Here is a 24,196-nt window from a genome sequence, read left to right on the forward strand (position 1 = left end):
CCGAAGTGGGGCTGGATCCCAAGACTCTGGGATCATGACCTGAGCCAAAGGCAGACCCTTAACCGACTGACCACCCAGGCACCCCAGGCTGATATTCCACAGACCCCAGTGCCCCTGTTTGAGAAGCCCTCAGAGGCTGTGCATTCCCTGGGGAATGGAGCCGGGCACCCACATGGCCACGGGCTTCTCCTGCCCACCCGTGGCCTTCCCTGCCAGAGCATGTGTGCCGGCCAGAGTGCTCACCTCCTTTTGGTCATGGAGTCCCCACTGTTGGAGTCTCCTTGGCTTTCTCTCCACCTGTCCAAACCAGGCTACCCTGGCAGAGGGTGAGCTCAGTTACCTTCCCTGCAAAGGTGATCCCAATGTGGGCTTTGTCATGCGTGTGTCCCAGTCGGTCACTCTCCTGTATCATTAATTATCTTTTCACACATTTGCCTCAATTCTTCCAGCAAATTGCTTTTTCCTTCTAAGAAGGGGGCAGGTGTTTGCTTTTCATTATGAGTCCCTCGTGGTGCCTGGCACATAGTAGGAGACACACAGATGTTAATTTTGCTACATCTAGTGTTTCCACTTTGTTTTTGTTTTTGTCTTTTTAAAGATTTTATTTATTTATTCATGAGAGAGACAGAGAGAGAGGCAGAGACACAGGCAGAGGGAGAAGCAGGCTCTACACAAGGAGCCCGATGTGGGACTCGATCCTGGGACCCTGGGATCATGCTCTGAGCCAAAGGCAGATGCTCAACTGCTAAGCCACCCAGGTGCCCCTAGTATTTCCACTTTGGATCTCTCTAGAGTGTGGTTCTCCTTGGAGTGGTTCTGTGATAACATCTTATTTTCTCTCCCCGGCCTTTACTGTTCATTTAGTGGGTGATCATCGAGCAGGGATGCTTTGCGTACTCTATGGTGGTCGTTCCCCTCTATGACACCCTTGGAACAGAAGCAATCACCTACATAATTAACAAAGGTATGTTTGTGGTCTCTGGGTGGACCTTGGCCTAGTTATCAGCTAGATTTGGTAACTTCACATTTAGTTATATTTGATTGATAGGGATTTTATGGTTTTTTTTTTAAGATTTGATTTGATTGATTGATTGATTGATTGATTGATTTTAGGGATGCTTGGGTGACTCAGTGGTTGAGCATCTGCCTTTGGCTTAGGGCGTGATCCCTGAGTCATAAGATCAAGTCCCACATGGGGCTTCTTGCTGGAAGCCTGCTTCTCCCTCTGCCTGTGTCTCTGCCTCTCTCTGTGTGTCTATCATGAATAAATAAATAAAATCTTTAAAAATAAAAAAGTTTATTTGAGAGAGAGTGAGCAAGATAGAGAACGAGCACGTGCACACAGACAAGGGGTGGAGGCAGAGGGAGAGGGAGAAGCAGACTCCACACTGAGCAGGGAGCCCAACATGGGACTCCATCCCAGGACCCCAGTTTATGACCTGAGGTGAAGGCAGATGCTTAACTGACTGAGCCACCCAGGAGCCCCTGGGATTTTATGTTTAAATGCACATCTGTCTTTCTATTTAAAGATAATAGTCCTTAAAATAACCTGGTGTCAGGTATTACACAGTCAGGCTTTAAATATCTCAGAGCTCATTCTTCATTGTATCTCTTCCTTTCCAGCTGAACTCTCTCTGATTTTTGTTGACAAGCCAGATAAGGCCAACCTCTTATTAGACGGTGTAGAAAATAAGTTAATACCAGGCCTTAAAATCATAGTCCTCATGGACTCCTATGGCATCGATCTTTTGGAACGAGGCAAGAGGTGTGGCGTGGAAATCATAAGCATGAAGGCCATGGAGGTGAGTCACCCTGCTCATTTCTCTGATGGGTGTCCCTGAGGCTACTTTGGTTCAAATGTGGCATCCAGTGCTACCATGCAGTCCCAGCTCTGGTTGGTCCTCTCAGCAACCCATAAAAAATCAAAGAGCAGAAACTCCTGTCTCATTACTGGAAAGAAGAATTCTACATGCGTGCCCCACTGTGAATTCATCACATCTTACAGAAAATACCCTCATAAAACAAGTTGCAATGCTCACATATTTATCCTAGAGTAGTGACAAGCCACACCAAGAAATGCGAATTTCCGATTCAGGTGGAGATTTAAGTTTGTATGTCCTTTTTAGGCCTTCGTGCCACTTACTTAGTGATTCGTTTCTAAAATGGAGCCAGCTACAGAAATCTGCCTCATTATTTTTTTTCCCAAGTTGCTTTTATAGCATCCTGGAGAATTTCCAGCATAAGATGTTTGATTTGGTTTATTCTTATATTAAGTTTCTTAAGATTCACATTAATCAAAGCTTTAAAGGTAACTGTTCTAGGAGAATGAGTGGGGCCCATATTTAAATTGGTTGTTTGACATCATATCGTGTAAGAAGCTGATTCTCCCAGTTGGATTTGGATTAGAGAGTTTAATCCCAAGAAGCTGGTAAGAGGAGGATCTTGTCAGGTACATATTACAGGAATAGGCTAAATACAGTAAGTTGTTCTCCTTCCGGGAACATTATAAATACTTTTCTGGAACTGTTACAAATAGAGTTTCCATTTTTATTTATACTTCTCCTTCTACAAGGAATTGGGGGCTACAAGCTAGGACCTATGTAATACCTTTCTGGAGGGACTTAGGAGTCATTAGGGAAACTGATTCGTTCTGACAGAGCCTTTGCCTCACACGTGTACACACTCATACACAAACGCACACGTAGCAGAGAAGCGGACTCCGTAAGAACCCATGTGCTATACTGTTCACTTGGGCTTTTTGCTAGCTTTTTATCTAGCGTTTCCTCACACTTGCTTTTTCACTTACAATTACCGTTCACAATAATGTCATCTTTTTCCCCACCTTTCTTCCTCCTCCCTAACCCCACCACACAGACACACATACGTGTGCACACACGTGCACGCAGGAATTTTTTGGTGTTTTTTGACTGCTCATATAATGTCATTTTAAGATTTAAAAATTTAGGTAAGTGAAGATCATATAGTTTCTATTAAAGGCTTTATTTTATAAAAGACATTGTTTTACACTTACCTGTGTAATAGGATTCATACTTGGTCTTTAAAAATTTTGTAAGCAAAAGGTTAATATTTAAGAAGTGAATTTAAAATTGGCTTTATGGTTGATCATATGATCAAGTTTATATTTATACATATTTTTATAGGATGAAAAAGAGAAAGATTGGCGTTTGGAATTTTTACTTTTTTTTGAAATTTTATTATGAAATTTTCAGACATGCAAACAAGCTGGAAGAATTGTACAGTAGACTGCCATACACCTACCAAGCACCCTCCAGCTAGTGTTTTAATAATTTTGCTTCATCACTTGTGTATCACTCGTTCCTCCATTCATTCATGAATCTTTTTTTTTAATGCATTTACATTAAGTTGCATTTTTTGCCCCCCATAAATTCTTTAGCATGCTAATCATTAACTAGAATTCAGTTTTTCTTCTGGGTAAAGTTTTTGGTTTTTGGTTCCGGTATTTGGAGCCTGAAGATAGCAAATCCATTATTTATTTATGAATGCTGTACTCTTTTTCTATATGACATCATTAAACAGGTTTGAGGCTTGGCAAATAAGGCACTCATTTGGATAATATTTGTTCCTGATAAAGGCCAAATCTCATGAAACTATTGTTGTTGTTTTTTTTAAAGAGAAAGAAAATGTGTACAAGCAGGGGGAGGGGTAGAGGGAAAGAGAATCTCAAGCAGGCCCCACAAGTGGCACAGAGCCCAACGTGGGGCTCGATCCCATGACCCTGAGATCATGACCTGAGCCAAAATCAAGAGTCAGGTGTTTAACTGACTGAGCCACCCCAGTACCCCACTTCATTTTACTTAATATCAATTTTTTAAGGATTAGAGATCTTAAGAAGTTATGTGAGAATTTTTTGAGCAGGTGAATGGCAATTTGGGTCTGATAAAAATTCTTTTGAAAAAAAAAAAAATGGATGGGCAGCCTCAGTGGCCCAGTGGCCCAGTGGTTTAGTGCCGCCTTCAACCCGGGGTGTGATCCTGGAGATCCAGGATCGAGTCCCACGTCGGGCTCCCTGCATGGAGCCTGCTTCTCCCTCTGCCTGTGTCTCTGCCTCTGTCTCTCTCTGTCTGTCATGAATAAATTTTTAAAAAATGAAATTACCAGTCCTTCAGCTCTTAGTTGAAATTTTTTTTTTTTAGTTTATTTATTCATGAGAGACACAGAGAGAGAGAGAGAGAAAGAGAGAGATAGGCAGAGACACAGGCAGAGGGAGAAGCAGGCTCCATGCAGGGAGCCTGACGTGGGACTCGATCCTAGGTCCCCAGGATCAGGCCCTGGGCTGAAGGCGGCGCTAAACCGCTGAGCCACCCGGGCTGCCCCCCTCTTAGTTGACTTCTAATTGGACTTCACTGTTACTGTTTTGAATCAATGGTCTGTTATATATATATAATTTAAAATGTAATTAAGATTAAAAACAGTTTAAATCTGTATACTGGCCAGAAACTCCCTGAGTCCTGAGCACACTCATCAGATTTCCACTTAATTCTAGGCATGCTTGCTCCATATGCTCATTCAAGCCGTTCAGTTTTAATAGGAAAAGAATATAAATAGTTCATTAAAGAAATTAATAGTAATTAAAGTGGCCACTGAGATGCCTTTGTGCAGTGAGCTGAAGAGCATCAAAATGAACCCCTGATGGTGATGGGGAACTGGCCACTGGGAAATGCGCCCCTCAGAAATGAACCTGCTGCTCTTCATGTCCATTGGAGTGTGGTCTTCCATCTTTTGTCATAGGCTGTTTTATAATTGAGGTTCCCAAATCTTTTTTTTTTTTAACCCACTTCATGTGGGATACAGATATTTGAGCCTCTGGCAGGTAAATTTTTTCTCTCCAGACTGAAGAAGACACTAGTTATCTCGAATTGGGTGACCACATAGCCACGCTGCGCTCAGATTTCGGGAGAATGCAGAATATCTGCCATTCTTTGGTTTGGTAAAAGATTCTGATTCCTGTCTTTTGAGTAAATCCTGTTTCAGAGGCCAGTCCTAATACCATTTATATGGTTCTGTGTATGAGAGAAGACAACTGGACAACAGCTTCTGAGAACAAGGCATAAATATTTCATTTCTGGTTCATTAAACTTGCCAGTCTCTTTCATTGGAGGTGCCTCCTGGCTTTGAGGCAGCTCAAAGTGAGTCCCACAGTAAAGTCAACTTGAAGCGACTGGATGTCACCTCACTCTCTACATTTAGAAAATGTTTCCATTCAAGATTTTTTTTTTCTTTCTCCTTAAGGACCTGGGAAGAGCCAACAGACAGCGGCCCAAGGTAGGTTCACAGTGTCAGCGCCCCTGGTACAGCCCTTGCAATAGTTGTTTGTCTCCAAGACTAGTACAGATCTTGGGGGTTAGCTAATCTTACGGTCTTCTGACTTAGACCACCTTTGTTGTGTTGTTGGGTTTTTTTTTATGTGCTGTAGCCCCCTGCACCTGAAGATCTCGCAGTAATTTGTTTCACCAGTGGAACCACGGGTAAGTTTTGACATGCATCTGCCTCTGAGTGGCCTCTGGAGGTCTGCACCCCCTGCTCCCTTACTTGGATGGCGACCTGGCAGGTGACTTAGTTGAACTACATACAAGTGGATCAAAAGAGGAAAGATGAGGGTTCAAGTGCTCTTTCCTTGTCACCATGTCAGGCTTCTCAGAATCTGAGGATGCCGTGTATGTCCTCAGACACTTACGGAAGGCGACAGTAGATTCCTCCCATTTCCTGGGACAAACTGACCTTGTTTTTCCAGAAATAAAAATCCCTGCGTTTTCTCCCCTTACTGCTATGCACACCCTCTAAAAGTCACCCGTGTTAAAAATAATTAATAAAATAAAATAAAATAAAATAAAATAAAATAAAATAAAAGTCACCCGTGTTAATAAAGGTCATTGAAAAAAAAAAGGTCATTGAAGATAAGTTCCATAGAAAGGTTGCAGATTGTTCGGGAATTTAAGGACCTCCAACGTTTGGCTGTCCCGAGTATGCCTAAGGCTAGAGGCTCTGGAGACCCCAGTTATACAGGGTTCTGGGCTTCCTTAATTTCTGTCACTTTGGGATGAACTTTGTTTAACTTTGTTCTGCTCATGTGTGTTCCTCAGGCAACCCCAAAGGAGCAATGATCACTCATCGAAATATAGTGAGCGATTGTTCAGCTTTTGTGAAAGTTACAGAGGTAAACTTTTGGGATATTGTCGTCTTTCTTCATGTTCATTGGTTGGCATTAGGCCTCAAGAACGAGAGTGGTAAAGTAGCACCCCGTGCAAGGGCCATGCTGTATTTGGAGCACCATTTAAAATAGAGTTAAGATCTGAGCTTTAATACGGTCCTGCTCTCATATAGTTTTCCTTGTGGACCGAATCTCCAGCTCCAGCTTGTGCCCGCAAAACTGAAATGACAGACAGGAATTATTACAACTTTTATAGGATACAACTTAATTTGGATACTGCCCCGTAAATGTTTCTAGGAAAGGAGCAAGAAGAAATGACTCTCGTGTGCTTTTTATTTACCATTCCAGTGTGGGGAAGATACTTTTTTTTAGTAGACAGATGAAATGTTAAATGCTACATAGAAGGTTTCTGAATTATCCTTTTTTATTAAAGTCGATTGAACTTGCATTGTATGAGAAAGCCTTGAACTTTAGTTGGTTCCCTGTAATCTGAAAGTTTGCCCACCTAGTGTCCCAGTCCACCGGGCTGCCGTAACGGAATCACACAGGCTTGAGTGGCTTTAATGACAGGTATTTATTTTCTCATGGTGCGGGAGGCTGGAAGTCCATGATCAAAGTATCAGCAAACTCGGTTGCCGGTGAGGGCTTTCTTCCTGGCATGTAGGTAGCCGCCTCCTCACTGTGTCCTTGCCTGCCCTTTACTCTCTGTGCACCTGGAGAACGAGAAAGGGGTTTTGGGTGTTTCTTCAGCTGCTTCCAAGGACACCAGCCCTATTGGATCAGGTCCCCACCCTATGACTTCATTTCATGAGTTACTACCTGAGTTACCTCCCTAAGGGCTCCATCTCCAAATCCAGTTACATTGGGGTTTAGAGATTTAGCATGAATTTGGGGGAGCAGGGGAGATATAATTTGGTCCACAGCACCAACCAAGTTCAAGTATTTTGAACTTGAGTTTTAGGAAAGGTACTTCTTGAACAATATAATGCCTTTCCCCCAGATCCTTTGTATGTTATATAATTTGCCTTTGCAGTCTCTAGGAGAGTTCTTCTGTGGGCCCTGATTTTCCTAACGGGAGCCTGGGCATAATAACCACCATCTTTGGTGGTTACAGAAGGCCTGTCTCACTCTCGCCTATATCCATACTTTCCTAGCCCCAAATACCTTTTTTTGGAATATACTTTGTAAACAGAATTCAACATTTAGTACCTCATCTAAGCGGAATTTAAGTTTCCTAATTAATTAGCCTTCAAAGAAAACTTAAAATACACCAGTGGCTCGCTGAGGCAAATGATTACAGACTTTATTTAAAATGAATTATACTGTCAAGGGCATTCTCAACTTTGTAAAACTTCTAATCTTGCTAATGCACGTTTTGGGGATGCCAAATCAGAAAATTGAAATGTGCAGAAATTACGGAGCCTGGCTTCTCATCACATAATGTTTCCTTGCTGAGATGTACTAATCGGGATGCGAATCACACTTGAATAAGATTAATCTAAGATTATGGCATGTTCAGGCTATATCACGTGCCTGAGCAAACCCAGCTCAGGACTGATGCTTTCATCTGTCACCGCGTTATTATGAAGGACGGCCAGTTTCCACGCGGGGATGGGCACAGCCCGGAAGCGGTTGCACAGGCACCTAATGGGGCCTTCATTCCCTTGTCGGTGTGGCAGCAGCTGCTGTAGGCAGCCCTGCTTGGCCAGAATTCTTTATGCTAATAATATGAACATTCCCTGCAAACCCTCACCAGTGCCTGGCCCTAAGGAAAGCCCATTCTTAGCCTTGAAATGGAAACCAGATGTCCAGCTCAGTGTAGAGGCAGACCTCCATCACAATCAGCATTTTATAGGAGGGGCTGCGAGATCAGAGCTCGCACTAAACAGATCGAGATGTTGTTTTCATGGGGTAAAGTAGGCCGTTCAGGTAAAGATGTCAAACTACAATACGCAAAGTGCATTTATACCACAAATGAAAAAGACTTGGAAACCAGTTTCTCTTACCTTCTCTCTTACTTTTCCTTTACAACATAATATGCTGTTTTATGTTGGAATAGATCTATTTCCTTTTTTTTTTTTTTTTTTTTTAAGATTTTATTTATTCATGAGAGACACAGGCTGAGGGAGAAGCAGGCTCCGTGCTGGAGCCGAATGTGGGACTTGATCCCAGACCCCAGGATCACACCCTGAGCCAAAGGCAGACTCTGAACTGCTAAGCCACCCAGGCCTCCCAAGAATAGATCTATTTCCACAACATAAAATGCTATGCTATGTTGGAATGGACCTTTAATTTCTTACTTAAGGTGAAATGGAACTTGCTGGGCAGCAGGTTACCATACCTTCGAAATACTAGATGATTAAAGCACATGATCCCTCAATATTCCAATTTGGACAAAAGTTGCCTGATTTTGACTAAAAGCCCCAAGCTGGTTTACTTTAACGTAAGGCATGACCTCCACTCTAATGGAACGATTAAAGTATTAAAGTATTGCTTTTCATTTCATTCTTTGGTGAGAAATGACCACAGGTGATAAGCAAAAGCTGTTTCTATGTAGTATTAAGGTATTATGTGCTCTCTGAAATAAAACGTGAAATTACTGGGAATCTAATGCTTTTCTGCTTGCTGATGTCTTTGCTTACAGAACATAATCAGTCCTTCCCCAGATGATACTTTGATATCTTTCTTGCCTCTCGCCCATATGTTTGAAAGAGTTGTAGAGGTAGGCCTTGTTTTGTGGGTTTTTTTGTGCTTGCTGGCTTGTTTGTGTTCTGCTAAGTCATTGTGTTTTACAGAAAGTACTTGCCTTGAATGCCAGTGACACACACATATCGTTTTTACCACTTGCACACATGTATGAGCAGCTCTTGCAGGTAAGTTTCTTGTGCAGACTGTCCTCCCTAGAGAGCATTCTTTGCTCAGCCCCATTGTAGAAATGGGGCCGGTCACTTAAAAAAGTATAAATGTTGGTGGGGGGAGTCTGCGTATTTGAACTTTAGTCACTCATTTTTAAGTTGGAAGCTCAGACTTTTGAAGGATGTGCTCATGAGCACAGTTGCAGAAAGACTAACTGGGAGGCAGTGGCGATGGCGGCGGTGAGAGGATGAACAAGTTCGACGCATTGAAAGATGATGACAGTGGGGACCATGATCAGAATGAAGAAAACAGCACACAGAAAGATGGTGAGAAGGGAAAAACGGAACGAGACAAAAGTCAGGGCAGCAGTAAGAGGAAGGCTGTTGTCCCTGGGCCAGCAGAGCATCCCCTGCAGTACAACTATACTTTCTGGTCTCCAGAAGAACCCCCGGCTGTCCCACCAGCTCACAGTGCTATGAACAGAATATCAAACAGATTGGCACCTTTGCCTCTGTGGAGCAGTTCTGGAGGTTTTATAGCCACATGGTACGTTCCGGGGACCTGACAGGCCACGGTGACTCCCATCTCTTCAAAGAAGGAATTAAGCCCATGTGGGAGGATGACGCAAATAAAAATGATGGCAAGTGGATTATTTGACTGCGGATTCTCCCATTGCTGGGAGAGTCTTATCCTGGCCATGTTGGGGGAACAGTTCATGGTTGGGGAGGAGATCTATGGGACTGTGGTCTCTGTCCGGTTTCAGGAGGACATTATTTCAACATGGAATAAGACTGCCAGTGACCAAGCAACCACAGCCCGCATCCGGGATATGCTTCGGCAAGTGCTTAACCCACCTCCCAACACCATTATGGAGTACAAAACCCACACCGACAGCATCGAAATGCCAGGCAGGCTGGGCCCCGAAAGGCTCCTTTTTCAAAACCTCTGGAAGCCGCGGTTGAATGTGCCATGACCTTCTCCCTCTCTGGATGGCACCATCATTGAAGCTGGCATCATCGGAGTCTCTTGTTCTGTTGGCGTGCTACCTGGAAGATCCTTCTCTCCTGGACAAGAGGAATTGGAAGAGCATTTTATGTTTTAAGAACAGGCTGATACGCAGCAGCTACAACAACAGCTGAGATCACTTAATAAATGGTGCTAAACTTAAAAAAAAAAAAAGAAAGACTAACTGCGAAGGTAGAATTTTTACAGACACCATCCTACAAAGACTCATAAAGCTTCTGCTTCTGTAAAAAGCCTCTCTTTTCATTGTGCTTGTTCATGATGCACAGTTTGGCTTAAGACTCGCTTTTTTCACCAGTATTCTAAGCGCCCTTGAAAAAGCAGGATGATCTTTTTTTTTTTTTTCTTAAAGATTTTATTTATTTATTCATGAGAGACACAGAGGCCGAGACATAGGCAGAGGGAGAAGCAGGCTCCCCACTGAGCAGGATGCCCAACATGGGACTCAATCCCAGGAACCCAGGATCATGACCTGAGCCAAAGGCAGATGCTCAACCACTGCACCACCCAGGTGCCCCAAAGCCTGATGATCTTTAGCTGGCCTTGACCTGGGCTCCTGGTATACAACCATGTGACAAGAATCATCTCTTTTCTTTCTCGGACAATTTTGGATCATATACTTCTAGGAAAAATCAGAGGGTTCATTCATTCAACAAATATTTGTTGAGCATCAGCTATGTGCCAGGCACTGTGCTAGGTGTCAGTGACCTAGACTAATCGAGTGGTGACTAATGGAGAGCAAGTGGCCCTTTGATTGGCTGCTGGCCTGTAGGATGCACTTACCCTAAAGGATCAACAGCCACGAGATCCTGTCTTCCATCTGTTCCCTCTGCTACTGCACACCTCAGGGGATCTTGTGAGTTTCCGAAGCAATCTCAAAATGAGTTGATAATGGACCATATATACCTAATTGCAGTTTTGGAAGTGTGCCTGGGAGGCAGGCCACCCTGAACAAAAGCCCCCTCCTCCCCAGCTTGAATTTTTAAACCATAAACCATGGTGTACCGTTTTAGTGGCTTCTGCTTTCAAGCCTTGAGATCATTTGTACTTCCGTGGCATCATCTTTTGAATCTCTCTTTCTTTTTAAAATTTAAAATAAGCAGACTGTTTGTCAAGTGCATATGGCTTCTGGGTGCAATTTGCATCAGACAGGAACAAATCTATGCAGTAGATTATAGCCGAATGTCAAGCCACTCTGGTGTTTGATGCCCCAGTGTCTCAATGGCAACGTAGTCAGTGGCTTCTCAGAAATTTTTTGTTAGATTCAGATTTTTTAAATCTTTAATTTTTAAATTAAAGACACTTCAATAAGTTTGGTAAGTAGCTGGGTTTGCAAGGAGCTAAGTTTTTGTTTTGAGAATAAATTAGGCCTAAAGTTTCCAGGAGAGTAAAATATTTGGGTTACATAACACCATGTCGATTCATTCACCAGCTATTTATCATAAAGCTGAAACAGCAGAAGCTCCATGATCACCACTAAAAACAACATAGTCTGGTTTCTTACCAGCTTCTTTATCTTCAGGATGATCAAGAGAAACACTACACTTTAATGTTGTGCAATGACCAGGGAATGCAAGAACATATTTTGAAAAGCTGCCTACATGTAGGAACTTCAAGATTTCTGGAAACTAGTCCGAAATGCTAAAACGGAAACTTTGTGTGTCTGTGTGTATGTTGTGCAGTCCCTGCTTTGATGATGACATGTGGGTTATTTTTGTTCACTGCCCTAGTGTGTAATGCTGTGTCATGGAGCTAAAATAGGATTTTTCCAAGGAGATATCAGGCTGCTTATGGATGACCTCAAAGCACTTCAACCCACAATCTTTCCTGTGGTCCCTAGACTGCTGAACCGGATGTTTGACCGAGTAAGTTCCAAGCACCAGATTGGGGGCAGAGCCCTGGACCTGGAGTCCGAGACTCCGGTTTGAATTGGGGCAGCCAGGTACCTTCTGTACTCCTGGTCTCGCAGAAGAGCGGTTTACCTCAGTGAGCCCTTGGTAAGGATCATGAGAGAAAACTTGTGAACGTACTTTGTAAACTGGAAGGCCCAATACAGGTGTGATATGGGAGGTCATATTATTTGTACATAAACTCTTTGCAGCCTCTGTTTTCTCATCTGCATGGTGGACTGTTACCTCCTCCCCCTGCTGCGTAGCTCATAAAGTCACTAATTGCATCACATGAGAACAGTATCTATAAAAAGGTCCTATAAATTATAATGTCCATGCACGCGTAACGTTACTTACTTAGCCACATGGAAGGAAGTGATTATGCTAAGCCAGGGGCAGAGAGAATGCCAGCCTCCTCCATGGAAGGGTCACTGTGGCACGGAGCACACACCCCGGGCAAGACCAGTGGGTGGCATGAGCAGCCAGTCTTCAGGATAAATTTGGAGTGGGAAGTTTTCATGCCCTTTGTTGTAATACAGGGCTTCTGTTACTATGTGTGAGTACCTTCTCTCTCTCTCTCTCTCTCTCTCTCTCTCTTTTTAGTGGTCCTTTCAAAAAACTATTTAAAAACAACTTGACTGAGATAGAATTCACATTCCATATAATTTACCCATTTGAAGTGTGAAATCCAAAGATTTTTAGTATATTCACAGAGATCTGCAGTCCTCACCACAGCCCATTTTTATCACCTCAGAAAGAAACACTCTATCTGCCCTGTAGCTGTCCTTTGCTCCCGTCCACTCCCAGGCAAAATGGATCTACTGTTTGAATCTATACATGCCCCAATCCGGACTCTCCTATGAATGGAATCACGTACCGTGTCCTTTGTGACTGGCTTCCTTCACAAGGTTCATCCATGTGGTAGCATGTGATAGTACTTCAGTACTTCATCCCTTTTAGTGGCCAAGTAACATTCCACTGTATGGATAAAACGCATTCATTTATCCTTTCATGCGTTGGTGGGCATTTGGGTTGTTGTCACTTTTTGGCTATTATGCGTAATGATGCTATGAGCGTTCATAGACAGGTGTCTGTGTGGACATGTGTTTTCATTTCTCTTGGGTACTTACCTAGGTGCGCAGTTGCTGAGTCACATGGTAATTCTGTGTTTAACTATTTGAGGGAACTACCAGTCTGTTTTCCAAAGCAAGTGCGCCATATGGCCCACCCTGCAGCTCCCATCATCGAGCTGTGGATGAGGGCTCCAGTTTCTCCACATCTTCACCAACACTTGTTAGTATCTGACTTTTTGATTTGAGCCATCCTAGTCATTTTGAAACCTTCTTTTTTTTTTCTTGACTCGTTAGATTTTTGGGCAGGCAAACACCACGCTGAAGCGATGGCTACTGGACTTTGCCTCCAAAAGGAAAGAAGCAGAGCTTCGCAGTGGCATCATTAGGAACAACAGCCTGTGGGATAAACTCATCTTCCACAAGATACAGGTGACAGATTCACAACTGTTGTTTGCAGCGTAAACTAATTTGGGCTTCAGAGTTTCTATGAGGGCTCTTTTTTAAAGTGAGGTGTGAAGGTGAGAGAGAATGGCACATTTTTATTAATTCTGGCACATTTCTAAAAGTTAAGGATAAAGCCCCTGTGTACATACCTCAGTATGCCACACAAATCTGAACAACACGGTGACACTGGAGGGCAGAAGAGGAGCCAGGTTATTAGAGCCTTTGTAATTTTTTTTTTAAGCTGATTTATTTATTTGAGAGAGAACCTCAAGCAGACTCTGTGCTGAGCATAGAGCCCAATGCGAGGCTTGATCTCATGACCCTGAGATCATGATCTGAGCTGAAATCAAGAGTCAGATGCTTAACCGAGCCACCCAGGGACCCTGAGCCTTTCTAATTTTTTTTCATTTTACTTTCCTTTTTGAAACAAGTATGTTACTCTTGATGTCATTTTTTAAGACACGAGTGATAATGTGGAATAATAATACTATGTCCAAAAAAAATCTCCCCAAATTGTGCTTGCCCCCAAATCCACTACACTCTTGTTCTAATTCCTTAAAAATATGTCCAGGTAGAGGCGTTGGCTTGTTTTTCATACCCCGTTGAGAGAGAAGGGTGTAGCTTCAGGCGGAAACCAGCTCCAGGGCAGCCCAGGTGGCTCAGTGGTTTGGTGCCAACTTCCACCCAGGCCGTGATCCTGGAGACCTGGGATCGAGTCCCACATCAGGCTCCCTGCATGGAGCCTGCTTCTCCCTCTGCCTGTGTCTCTGCCTCTCTCTCTCTCTCTCTCTCTCTCTCTGTGTCTCTCATGGATAAATAAATAAAATCTTTAAAAAAAGAGAAACAAACACACAAACAAACCAGCTCCAGCCAGGCCTTCCACTTTTGAACGTCTGTGAGTTCTCTGGGCAAGGGTGGCGCCTGCGGAGAAGGAGCTGGTGGACCAGGGCAGTGGGTTCCCAGCAGGGGAGGGGGTCTTTGGGCAGCCCTCGGACCCTCACGCACCCCTCTCCTTGCCTTGTTAGTCGAGCCTGGGAGGAAAAGTCAGGCTGATGATCACAGGAGCCGCGCCCGTGTCCGCCACCGTGCTGACGTTTCTGAGAGCAGCGCTCGGCTGTCAGGTGAGGTGGGCGTCGCCACGGCTGATTGTCTTGGGCCTTTTCAAGCCCAGGCATCTCCTTTCCGGAAGTGATCCTTAGGCGCATGGGCTTTATGTTGGCTTGGAAGGCCTTGTTATTCCCCAGTTGCCCAGGGACAGGAGTGTGTGTCCATCTCTTACCCTTGGCAGGAGAGGATGCGTCCGTGGCCACAATGGACCATGTAATCTCCTCTCGGGTAAAGATCCAAACGTGGAACTTGCCTTTAATCAGGCCCGAGGGCATGGGGCTGGGTGGCAGGTGACCAGCTGGCCTGCAGACCCCGCGGGGTACCCGCCTTAAAGGGGGCGGGGAGGCAGCAGAGACTGGGTGACAGGACGTGTGTGCGGCCCAGCAGTGAATGGGCAGAGCAAGGGGCCTCCTGGGTGGGCCGTGCACGCTGTGACCTGCCAGGTCGTGTCCCTGTCCCCAGTCGCCTGTCCGCAGGAGGGTAAATAGCAGACAGCCACAGGCAGCGGCTGGGGTCGGGTGCTGGGGTGACAACATTTGGCCATAGTGGCAGGAGTGTGGAACAGATTCACAACACAGAGCATTTAAAAAGAGGTGTCCCATGGCCAGCCGTTCCTCGGGAGCGAGTAGAACTTACCAATCAGTGTCCTTACTAATGTCTGTCTCCAGTTTTACGAAGGCTACGGACAGACGGAGTGCACTGCCGGCTGCTGCCTGACCGTGCCGGGAGACTGGACAGCAGGTAGGGACGCTCCTCCTGGCATCTCGGGACGCCACCAGCAGTTGCTGGAACTGGGTTCATCACTGGCTCCCTGGCCAGCATGAGCTCTGTGTCCCGGGTGACCAGGCCTCGGGGCGGGCAGCCTTGTAAATCGGGGATGCTCGTGGAGGAGCGCGTGCACTGGGGGGCCCCGACTGTCAAGCGGGTGACGGTCAGGATCCCCAGATTCTGACGCAGGCCGCTGAGGGGCCGATGCCCTTTTCACCAGGTTCAGAACGTTTGGCTCCACCGAGCTTTCCGGGAATTGGTCGGGGTCTCGTTATTTGCTGGCAGACGTGACTTGAGTTTACACTGGGCGCTGTGCTAGGGGTTGAGGCCACAGAGAGAAAGAACAAGTCATTGCTCCGCAAAGGCACGAAGAGGGGCAAATACAAAAATAATCCATTGAGCAGCCATCCTGGACAAGGTTCTATGTTCGGTGCCTAAGACGTGCCTCAAGTCCATTTCATCCCAGCAGCGTGTCCCTGTGACATAAGTCCTGTTACCTCTGAGAGGAAATGATTGTTGGTCAAAAAGCTTGTAAACCATATATAAGAATTTGCACAGCATTAGTGCTTCGGAGCCAGGATTGCAACCCAGATCTGGCTGCAAAGTTTCTGCGCTTTCCTCTCTGGCACGCTGCTGGTACGTTCCACACTCTGAGAAGCGAACTCCACCCATTGATTTAGTATAGGACGAATATGAGCACTATCTAGAAACATGGATTCTCTTGCCCACACCCTCGTAACCCAGTTCTGCTGGGACTCAGACTAACAGTCCCAGAACCTTCTTCATGGTTTAATTTTTAACCCCTCGTTCCTTACCAGCCTCGAAAATTCAGAACAGTGATCACTTTATGCAAACATTACAAAAACGTAGGAGGAATTATTTGTGATGCTCTTAAAACCTATCTAACTTGTGTTCTTTTTTTGTTTGTTTGGGTTAAAAGACAACCCAATCCTGACAACTTTCAGCAGGACAGTTGAGTTAGCTGTGAAAGTAAGCACCATGCTATCTTAATAAACTTAAATCTAAACACATTCACCCAGGCCATCTTGGTCAGAGCGAGGTGACATTGAGAGAATAATCCAGGTTTGGCAAAGCTGTGTATTTTCTCTTCTTTGAGCAAGTAGGGATGTTAAGTCTGTGTGAGGGAGAGGTTGCAAATGAGCAGGGGCTTCAGATCGTAGGAGCCTGGTAAAAGATTTAGAAAGCTTGCTTCCGGGTATTTTGTAGAAATCTTTACAATCAACAGCCAAATTTTGTTTTAAAGATTTTATTTATTTGTTCATGAGAGACACACAGAGAGAGGCAGAGACAGAGGCAGAGGGAGAAGGAGGCTCCCTATGGGAAGCCCGATGAAGGACTTGATCCCAGGACCCCAGGATCACACCCTGAGCCAAAGACAGACTCTCAATCACCGAACCACCCAGGCATCCCCTCAAAAGCCACATTATTCATACTTTTGAAAAATAATTTGCTGCATCAAACTTGGGAAAGGTCCTTAAGAGAGTTTTGAATGTTTGTCTCTGTTCTAGGAATAAACTCTGTGTGTTCATATACTGGGGGAGACAGGCTATCCTCGCAGCAAACAGATGTTGATACCAACTGTTCTTATTAAGAGCAGACCTGCTGGACATACAACTAATGTGGCTGAAGGATATCAGTAGTCCTCCCAGGAATGATCATTCTTTCGTTTACCATGCAGGCCACGTCGGTTCCCCGATGCCTTGTAACCTTATAAAACTTGTTGATGTGGAAGAAATGAACTACCTGGCTGCCAAGGGCGAGGGCGAGGTGAGTGAACACAACCCCCGGGTCATTCACCTTTGGACACCCGGCCATGACCCGTGCGCGGCCACTTCCCAGCAGTGTGGCCGGGAAGCTTGACGCTATTGGTGATCCTGGGTCAGACAGGCTCCTTTTTGAAGGTGCCTTTATGTGGGAGGGAGACCACCAAGGTCTCTTCCGGACAGCACCGGGACTTGGGCTGGAGTGCGTGCAAAGGCTCCAGTGCCCAAGGTCTGGGGCACAGCTCCTGTCAGCTAATAGCCCAGGATACCTATTAGGGAGAGGCTAGGAGAGGGGGAGCCTGATTACTTCAGGGTGAGTTCATCCCCCTTGTAGCCTCGAGCCGGAACCTTGGGCAAGCATTAGCCCTGCATTAGCCCTACATTAGCCCTTGATTGCTGCTGAGGTCGTTAGGACAAGGAAACAGGGACCTTGGACGTACCTTCAAGATCCCAGTCAATGTGGGTCTGGTAGCTCCTTCTGGATCATGGGATTCAGGGCTTCTTGTAAAGGTTGAGATACACACACACACACACACACACACACACACACACACCAGTTTTCCCTGGAGAATTCTCCAAAAATGCTGTTAGCAGATCATCTCCCCTCACCCCCCACCCTGCAGTTGTAGAGAGATACGATTGACGTACACACTGTCTGTGTTCAAGCCTAAACAGCATAATGATTGGACATACGTACTTTATGAAATGATTATTCCCCACCATAAGTTTCGTTCATATTCCATCATCTCACATAAATACAAGAAAAACGGAAAAGAAAAAAACAAAGATTTTTTCCTCCGTGATGAGAACTCTGAGGATCTCATCTCTTTAACTTTTAAATATCATCACATGTCAGTGTGAGCTGCGGTCGCCAGGCTGCATATCTGGTCCCTGGTGCTGACCTGGCTCCTGGCTGGATGTTTGTCCCTTTTTTAATATATATTTTTTATTTATTTATTCATGAGAGACAGAGAGGGAGAGACATAGGCAGGGAGAGAAGCAGGCTCCCTGTGAGGGTCACAATGCGGGACTCGATCCTGGCCCAGGGATCACGACCTGAGCTGAAGGCAGACGCTCAACCGCTGAGCCACCCAGGCGTCCCCATTTGTCCCTTTCGATCTCCTTCCTCCACCTCCCCCCACCCCGCTCACGATCTTTCTCTCTTCAGGTGTGCGTGAAAGGGCCAAATGTATTTAAAGGCTACTTGAAGGACCCAGCAAAAACAGCAGAAGTTCTGGATAAAGATGGCTGGTTACACACAGGGGACATTGGAAAGTGGCTCCCAGTAAGTGCTCCTCCCCTCTCGCCCCCGTCCACAGGTGCTTTTCTTCTGCCGCAGGGAAAAAGATACCCTGTTTGCCGCACGTCTGCCACGTACTAACCTCGCTTTTCCTTTGCCCGCTGAGGGCGGGCACAGGGATGGCCCTTCCACATCCCGCAGAGAACAAGTTTACACTCTTTGCGTGCCGGGGTGGGGTTTTCAGCTGAACGGTAGCAAGTATGTTTGGCTTTGATGCATGGTATCAATTCCCGTTGCTGCTCCTCGTTCAAAATCCAGAGAGATCATATGGCTTTTTCTACGTATCAGCGCTGGGCCTCGGTGTTAAGGCCTCGGTTCAACAAGGGTTGGCGGACACTGTGGTAGATGGCCGGGAAGGTGTGGGGGCAGGAATTTGTAAATATACATGTTTCATAGGTTTGTCATCCCGTTAAAAATAGGATAAGCATCCCTTAGGCCAACTCCTTTGCATGTAGTCTCAGAATTGTCACAGTAGACAAATGCCAGAGTCTGTCGGAAGAGGGACAGGCATGCACAAGAAGCCCTACTCATGGGTTTGACCAATCTTGCTTGCCATGGTGACACCCACAGCTTTTTTGAAGTCGCTGTGTTGAATTGCAAGTACTAAAATGGCTAATGTAAGTTTTATTATTGTATGTTGTTCAATTCTTCTAGATTTAAAGTGTGTAATACTCCCGGAGATTTTTACTGATTTGACAATGCCTCCCTGCTCCCCACCCAATTAATTCAGACTTCAGAAACCCAAGTTATTTAGAAATACATTAAGTCCCTCTTTTCAAGTTCAGGAGGGATGAAGTATCAGTTCTAATTCTGGCTCTGGCTCTAATGAACACATTTCATAATTTCCCTGGACCTCAGTCTGCTCCCTGTGGAAGTAGCACAGAACCAACATGCAGTGAGGGAACCATAGAAACTTGCCTACAGCAGACTTTTGCAAGCATAGAAACGACCCCGGGAGTGGGACGGCATGACAGTCAGCTGGGGGGTTTTGGCCACCAGAGGTGGACACGATGGTGTTTGGCTCATCTAGTGCAGAGGTAATCTTCCTGCAGTCCCTACGTGGGCAGCTGGCACCCTGGCCCAGGGGCTGGGAGCAAACCCCTCCCACCCCCTCCCGTGCCTTGAAATGATGACAAAGGAAGGTGGCAATCAGCCTCTCTGTAGGAGCTTTACTGAGCCCTTGCTCTGCGCAGAGTGCTCTGGAGGAGAGTCTGTGTCTGTGCCCTCAAGGAACGCGACCCCTACTCGGGGAGGCAGCTGTGCAGCACACAGCCATGGGCTCCGGAGCTCCTTTCTCTCTGCTTGGCTCGCTGGCCTTAGACGAGCCGCTTGGTCTCTCCAAGCCTTGGTTTCTGTCTCCGTATAAGGGGCTGATAACTGGCCCCTGTGCAGTATTCTCAGGACCAGAGGAAAGCCTGTGAAAAGGGCCCTGTACTGTGTGTGCCTGCCACAGGGCGGGGGGCAGGGTGGAGCAGCCCCGGGCCCACCCCCAGCACCTCCCCTCTGATACACAGAATGGCACCTTGAAGATCATCGACAGGAAAAAGCACATATTTAAACTGGCACAAGGAGAATACATAGCGCCTGAGAAGATTGAAAATATCTACGTGCGAAGTGAACCTGTGGCTCAGGTGTTCGTCCACGGAGAGAGCTTGCAGGTATGTGCCTTCTGCGCAGAGGGCCGTGACGGCCAGGTGCGGCGGGGCCTCGTACTCCGGAGGTCTGCGGTGCCACTCAGCTGGCCTTCTGGGTGCCGTGCCGAGTATTACTGCGGTTTCCTGCCTGGCACTGCTCATCCAGAAAGGTGTTTCTCTTTAAATCCCAATCCCATGTTTTTCTTTGACCTAGCTGGAGTGGTCTGGTGTACCAAGGGAAGTTGGATAAAGGCATTAGGGAGTGGGTGAGATACTGAAACTATGAAAGGAAATAGTGATAATAGTGATATTATGTTTAAGAAAGCCCCGAAGTTTCATGTTTTTTTTTTGTTTTGTTTTAATGATTATTTATTTATTTATTCTTGAGAAACACACAGAGAGGCAGAGACACAGGCAGAGGGAGAAGCAGGCTCCCTGTGAGGGACCCTGGGATCACAACCTGGGCCAAAGGCAGACGCTCAACCACTGAGCCACCCAGGCATCCCAGACTCAACGTTTTTATGCTGTGTTTCCGAAGTCATTCTTGAGCAGTGGGGAGTCTGAGCCCGTATAGACGTGAAGTTGAAAACCAAGGTCCTACTGTAGTGGAATGTCTTTGCCAAGACGTTGGGCAGATGGTGGCAAGGAAGAGAGGGGGATCTAGTTTCCTAAAAGCTAATCTCTTTAGGAATCTTGAGATTTTTAAACACTTCTGGAAGAATATTTTCTCATCTTATAAGAAATGCACCTATTTTTCTTTGGGAGTACACCTGTTTTTCTTTGACCTGGAACTTTGGTTTCTATTTAGTTTGTATTGTTACTAAATTGTAAAAAAAAAAATAAGACATTGGAGATTTTAAAAAATGAATCTGTGAAGCAGTTACTTGATACCTTGTCTGCTTATTCGACCCTGTTTGATTAAAATATATGTATATAAATATATATGAAAAAGTAAATAAACCTCAGGGTTCCATTAGATGTTGATTCCCAGTGGTCCTTTTAAAACACTTAGTTGCGGGGATACCTGGGTGGCTCAGCGGTTTCGCGCCTGCCTTTGGCCCAGGGCGCGATCCTGGAGTCCCGGGATCGAGTCCCGCGTCGGGCTCCCAGCATGGAGCCTGTTTCTCCCTCTGCCTGTGTCTCTGCCTCTCTCTCTCTCTCTCTCTCTCTCTCTCATAAATAAATAAAAATAAATCTTTAAAAAAAAACATAAATAAATAAATAAAACACTTAGTTGCAAAATTCCTGATGCCGCGCCGTCTGTTATTAGAGCAGAGAGCTCTGAACCTGGGCTCAGTGACTCCTGGGGGCTGGTAATCTGTCCTAAAGAGAAGGTCTGTAACTTCTAGCAGATTCTCCCCGGAGTCCATCGTGCAAAATGATTAAAAGAATCGCTATTTTAGAACATCTGTCTGGATCAAGCCACATAATAATTCACTTGTCTGTGTTAAAGGCATTTCTCATAGCAATTGTTGTACCAGATGTTGAGACGTTAGGTCCCTGGGCCCGAAAGAAAGGACTAGAAGGCTCCTTTGAGGAACTGTGCAGGAACAAGGTAAGGCTGGCGGCTGTGTGGTTCATCCCCGACCCCTCGCCCAGCATCCAGCCGCCTTCAGAGCCCTCCAACACAGCAGGCGTGTTGTCCCCTCCCCTTTCTTAGGACGTCAGAAAAGCCGTCCTGGAAGACATGGTGAGGCTGGGGAAGGATTCTGGCCTGAAACCCTTTGAACAGGTAGGATTTTCATCCCCTGGCATGCACCCCAACGAAACAGTCTCTGACCTGAGGATTTCATGTGAATAGGCATGGGGACACGAGGAGTAAGCTGGGGGACGGTTGGCAGGGGAGGGATTTCTGGAACCGAGGGTGGGCCTTCTCTCCTGGAGGTGGGTGTCCAAGCCCGGAGCCTGTCGAGGAGCAGCCCCTGCCCTGTGCTGAGCGAGCCCACCGGCCTGAGTCCGAGGAGGGCCTGGCCACGGGGTCTCCATCCCCTTGGACCTACGTGCTTGTAGACTCAGCCTGAGTCCACACTCGTGTTTATTTGTAGGTCAAAGGCATTGCTCTCCACCCTGAATTATTTTCTATTGACAATGGCCTCCTGACCCCAACGATGAAGGCGAAGCGGCCCGAGCTTCGGAATTACTTCAGGTCACAGATAGATGAACTTTATTCCACCATCAAAGTTTAACGCGAGGAAAAAACCACACACCTCCAGTCTCCCGCTGATGGCCTTCACGTTGGTAATTTGGACTAGCGCGCACATAGGAAAGGGAGTGTCCAGATTTGACTTGTGCATTCGGGGTTCTTGTCATAGGAATATTAGAGGAAACGGAACACTGCCTTACAGTCACCCGTGTTGCAGACCATGTTTATGGCGATACACAATTTCCAAAATGAGCCTTAAAATTGCAAAGGGGAAACTATAAATGTGCTAAGTTATTTGAGACTTCCTCAATTTAAGAAAAAAAAAAGGGGGGCGGGTGAACACTTCTGTCTCCCTGTTTTTCTAACCAAGGGGTTAGGACTTTGCTATTTCTGAGATGTCTGCTACTCGCTGCAAATTCTGCAGTCGTCTGCTGCTCTGACAAGTACAGTGCACTGGAGGGAAGCTGTCCCTTAAAAACAAGAACTGTCCCAGCTGGAGAACGTCACAAGTGGACCAGAGATTCTTTCTTAATCCCTGCCTCCCACGCGCCCGGACGACCCTTCTAGAAGATGCCGGGTTCCGGAGCCCCCATGTACTGCAGTCCCTGTGGTCCCCTCGGAGCACAAGGTTCCCGGTGCAGAAGAGAACAGATCGAGCTCAGAACAGCTCAGACACCAAGTCTCGGATGAATGGCTGCTCACCTGAGCCAATGGATTCTGGGGCCCATGGAGCAGAATGTTCTCAGACTCTTCTCCAGACCCGATCCTCCCCACCCCCATCCCAGCCCAGGGGTTAGAAAAAATCTGCCTTAGACTCTGCAGTGAAGACAAGCATTTCAAGAAGGAAATAATTACCTGGATCAACCATGCTTAACTGTGACGCCTCATTAACTGTCCACTTTATCTTCACCGAACCAGTCATTCTTCGTTTGTGATGGCCAATGGATTTTTAATGTGGTTTTCATATCAAAAGATTGTGTTGTGATTAACTGGCTTTTTCCACACACCCCCGTCCCCCAAATAAATTCTCAGGCAGGGAGTGTCTTTAAAAATAGTAAGGGAATAGATATACTCGGGTACTTATTGAAATGGACAGTAATAAACAAATGCTTTTATAATGCTACCTGGTTTTTATGAAATGTCTTTGACAAGCCAAAATTCTACGGTGTAGCGATCTGGAAAACTCATTTCCTGGGATTAACTTCTCAAGGGATTTAAAACAAAAAAAGTTAATGTGGGAAATTAGCTGCATTTCACTTTACTGAAAGTCTTTGCCACGTGTGATCGAATTAAGTTGTCATTTATACATGGAAAGCACTTGGTTTTGGGGTTTGTGAGAGTACGTGTATTATACAAGCACAACAGGGTTTGCACTAAAGAATTGTCATCGTAGTAACACTATTTGGGAGCCTAACTTCATACGTGTATTCTTAATTGCACAAAAAGTCAATAATTTGTCACCTTGGGGTTTTGAATGTTTGCTTTAAGTGTTGGCTATTTCTATGTTTTATAAACCAAAACAGAATTTCCAAAAACAATGAAGGAAACCAAAATAAATATTTCTGCATTTCAAGTGAGTGAAAGCCTCTCTTTTTCTGTCGGGGTAACATTTGAGGCAGCCTTGGACGTGCCACAAGTGAAGAGCTGGAAGGGCCTTGGGGTGTGGGCGAGGGGGGTGGCGGGGCTCCGATCCGCCTTCCAGCATCTTCCCCGACACTTACAGAGGCCGACTAGGGGCCTCAGGCCATGTTCTCTGGCAACAGCCCGGGCGGTGTCATGCAGAAGAAAATCATGGTGTGAATAATACGGATATTCTTGGAAATGCAAATTCTCTGCTGGGAAGCTATGTTTCCGGGGACATTGGCTATGGTTGGTGGTTCTATGGTGCCTTTAATCCTGTATATTTTAGTAATTCCCTTACTAAGCACTGTTTTAGAAGCTGTCTTATTTATAGCAGCCAACTTTCTCTTTCCTTTTCCTCTTGT

At 45.7% G+C, this 24,196-nt stretch overlaps 1 protein-coding gene and 1 pseudogene across 6 annotated transcripts in view; both read left to right on the forward strand.

Moving 5' to 3' along the window:
* Positions 1-23,788, forward strand: part of ACSL1 (acyl-CoA synthetase long chain family member 1) — a 70,542-nt gene extending 46,754 nt beyond the window's left edge. For 4 of the 6 annotated variants that reach the window (XM_038560406.1, XM_038560408.1, XM_038560407.1 and 1 more), the window contains exons 6-21: positions 865-964; positions 1,624-1,802; positions 5,272-5,304; positions 5,456-5,507; positions 6,123-6,196; positions 8,835-8,912; positions 11,800-11,934; positions 13,326-13,460; positions 14,501-14,596; positions 15,251-15,323; positions 17,050-17,138; positions 18,303-18,419; positions 19,949-20,092; positions 21,522-21,623; positions 21,729-21,800; positions 22,114-23,788. In XM_038560406.1, the coding sequence (XP_038416334.1) occupies positions 865-964; positions 1,624-1,802; positions 5,272-5,304; positions 5,456-5,507; positions 6,123-6,196; positions 8,835-8,912; positions 11,800-11,934; positions 13,326-13,460; positions 14,501-14,596; positions 15,251-15,323; positions 17,050-17,138; positions 18,303-18,419; positions 19,949-20,092; positions 21,522-21,623; positions 21,729-21,800; positions 22,114-22,254 (1,620 nt within the window). In that variant the 3' untranslated portion in view covers positions 22,255-23,788. Of the gene's footprint in view, positions 1-864; positions 965-1,623; positions 1,803-5,271; positions 5,305-5,455; positions 5,508-6,122; positions 6,197-8,834; positions 8,913-8,985; positions 9,064-11,799; positions 11,935-13,325; positions 13,461-14,500; positions 14,597-15,250; positions 15,324-17,049; positions 17,139-18,302; positions 18,420-19,948; positions 20,093-21,521; positions 21,624-21,728; positions 21,801-22,113 lie in introns of all 6 variants that reach the window. The other 2 variants (XM_038560405.1, XM_038560409.1) reach the window with 2 other exon arrangements.
* LOC102154808 lies at positions 9,070-10,242 on the forward strand (annotated as a pseudogene).
* Positions 23,789-24,196: the final 408 nt, after the last annotated feature.

This window comes from Canis lupus, chromosome 16, assembly GCF_011100685.1.
Source record: "Canis lupus familiaris isolate Mischka breed German Shepherd chromosome 16, alternate assembly UU_Cfam_GSD_1.0, whole genome shotgun sequence".
Lineage (NCBI taxonomy): Eukaryota > Metazoa > Chordata > Mammalia > Carnivora > Canidae > Canis > Canis lupus.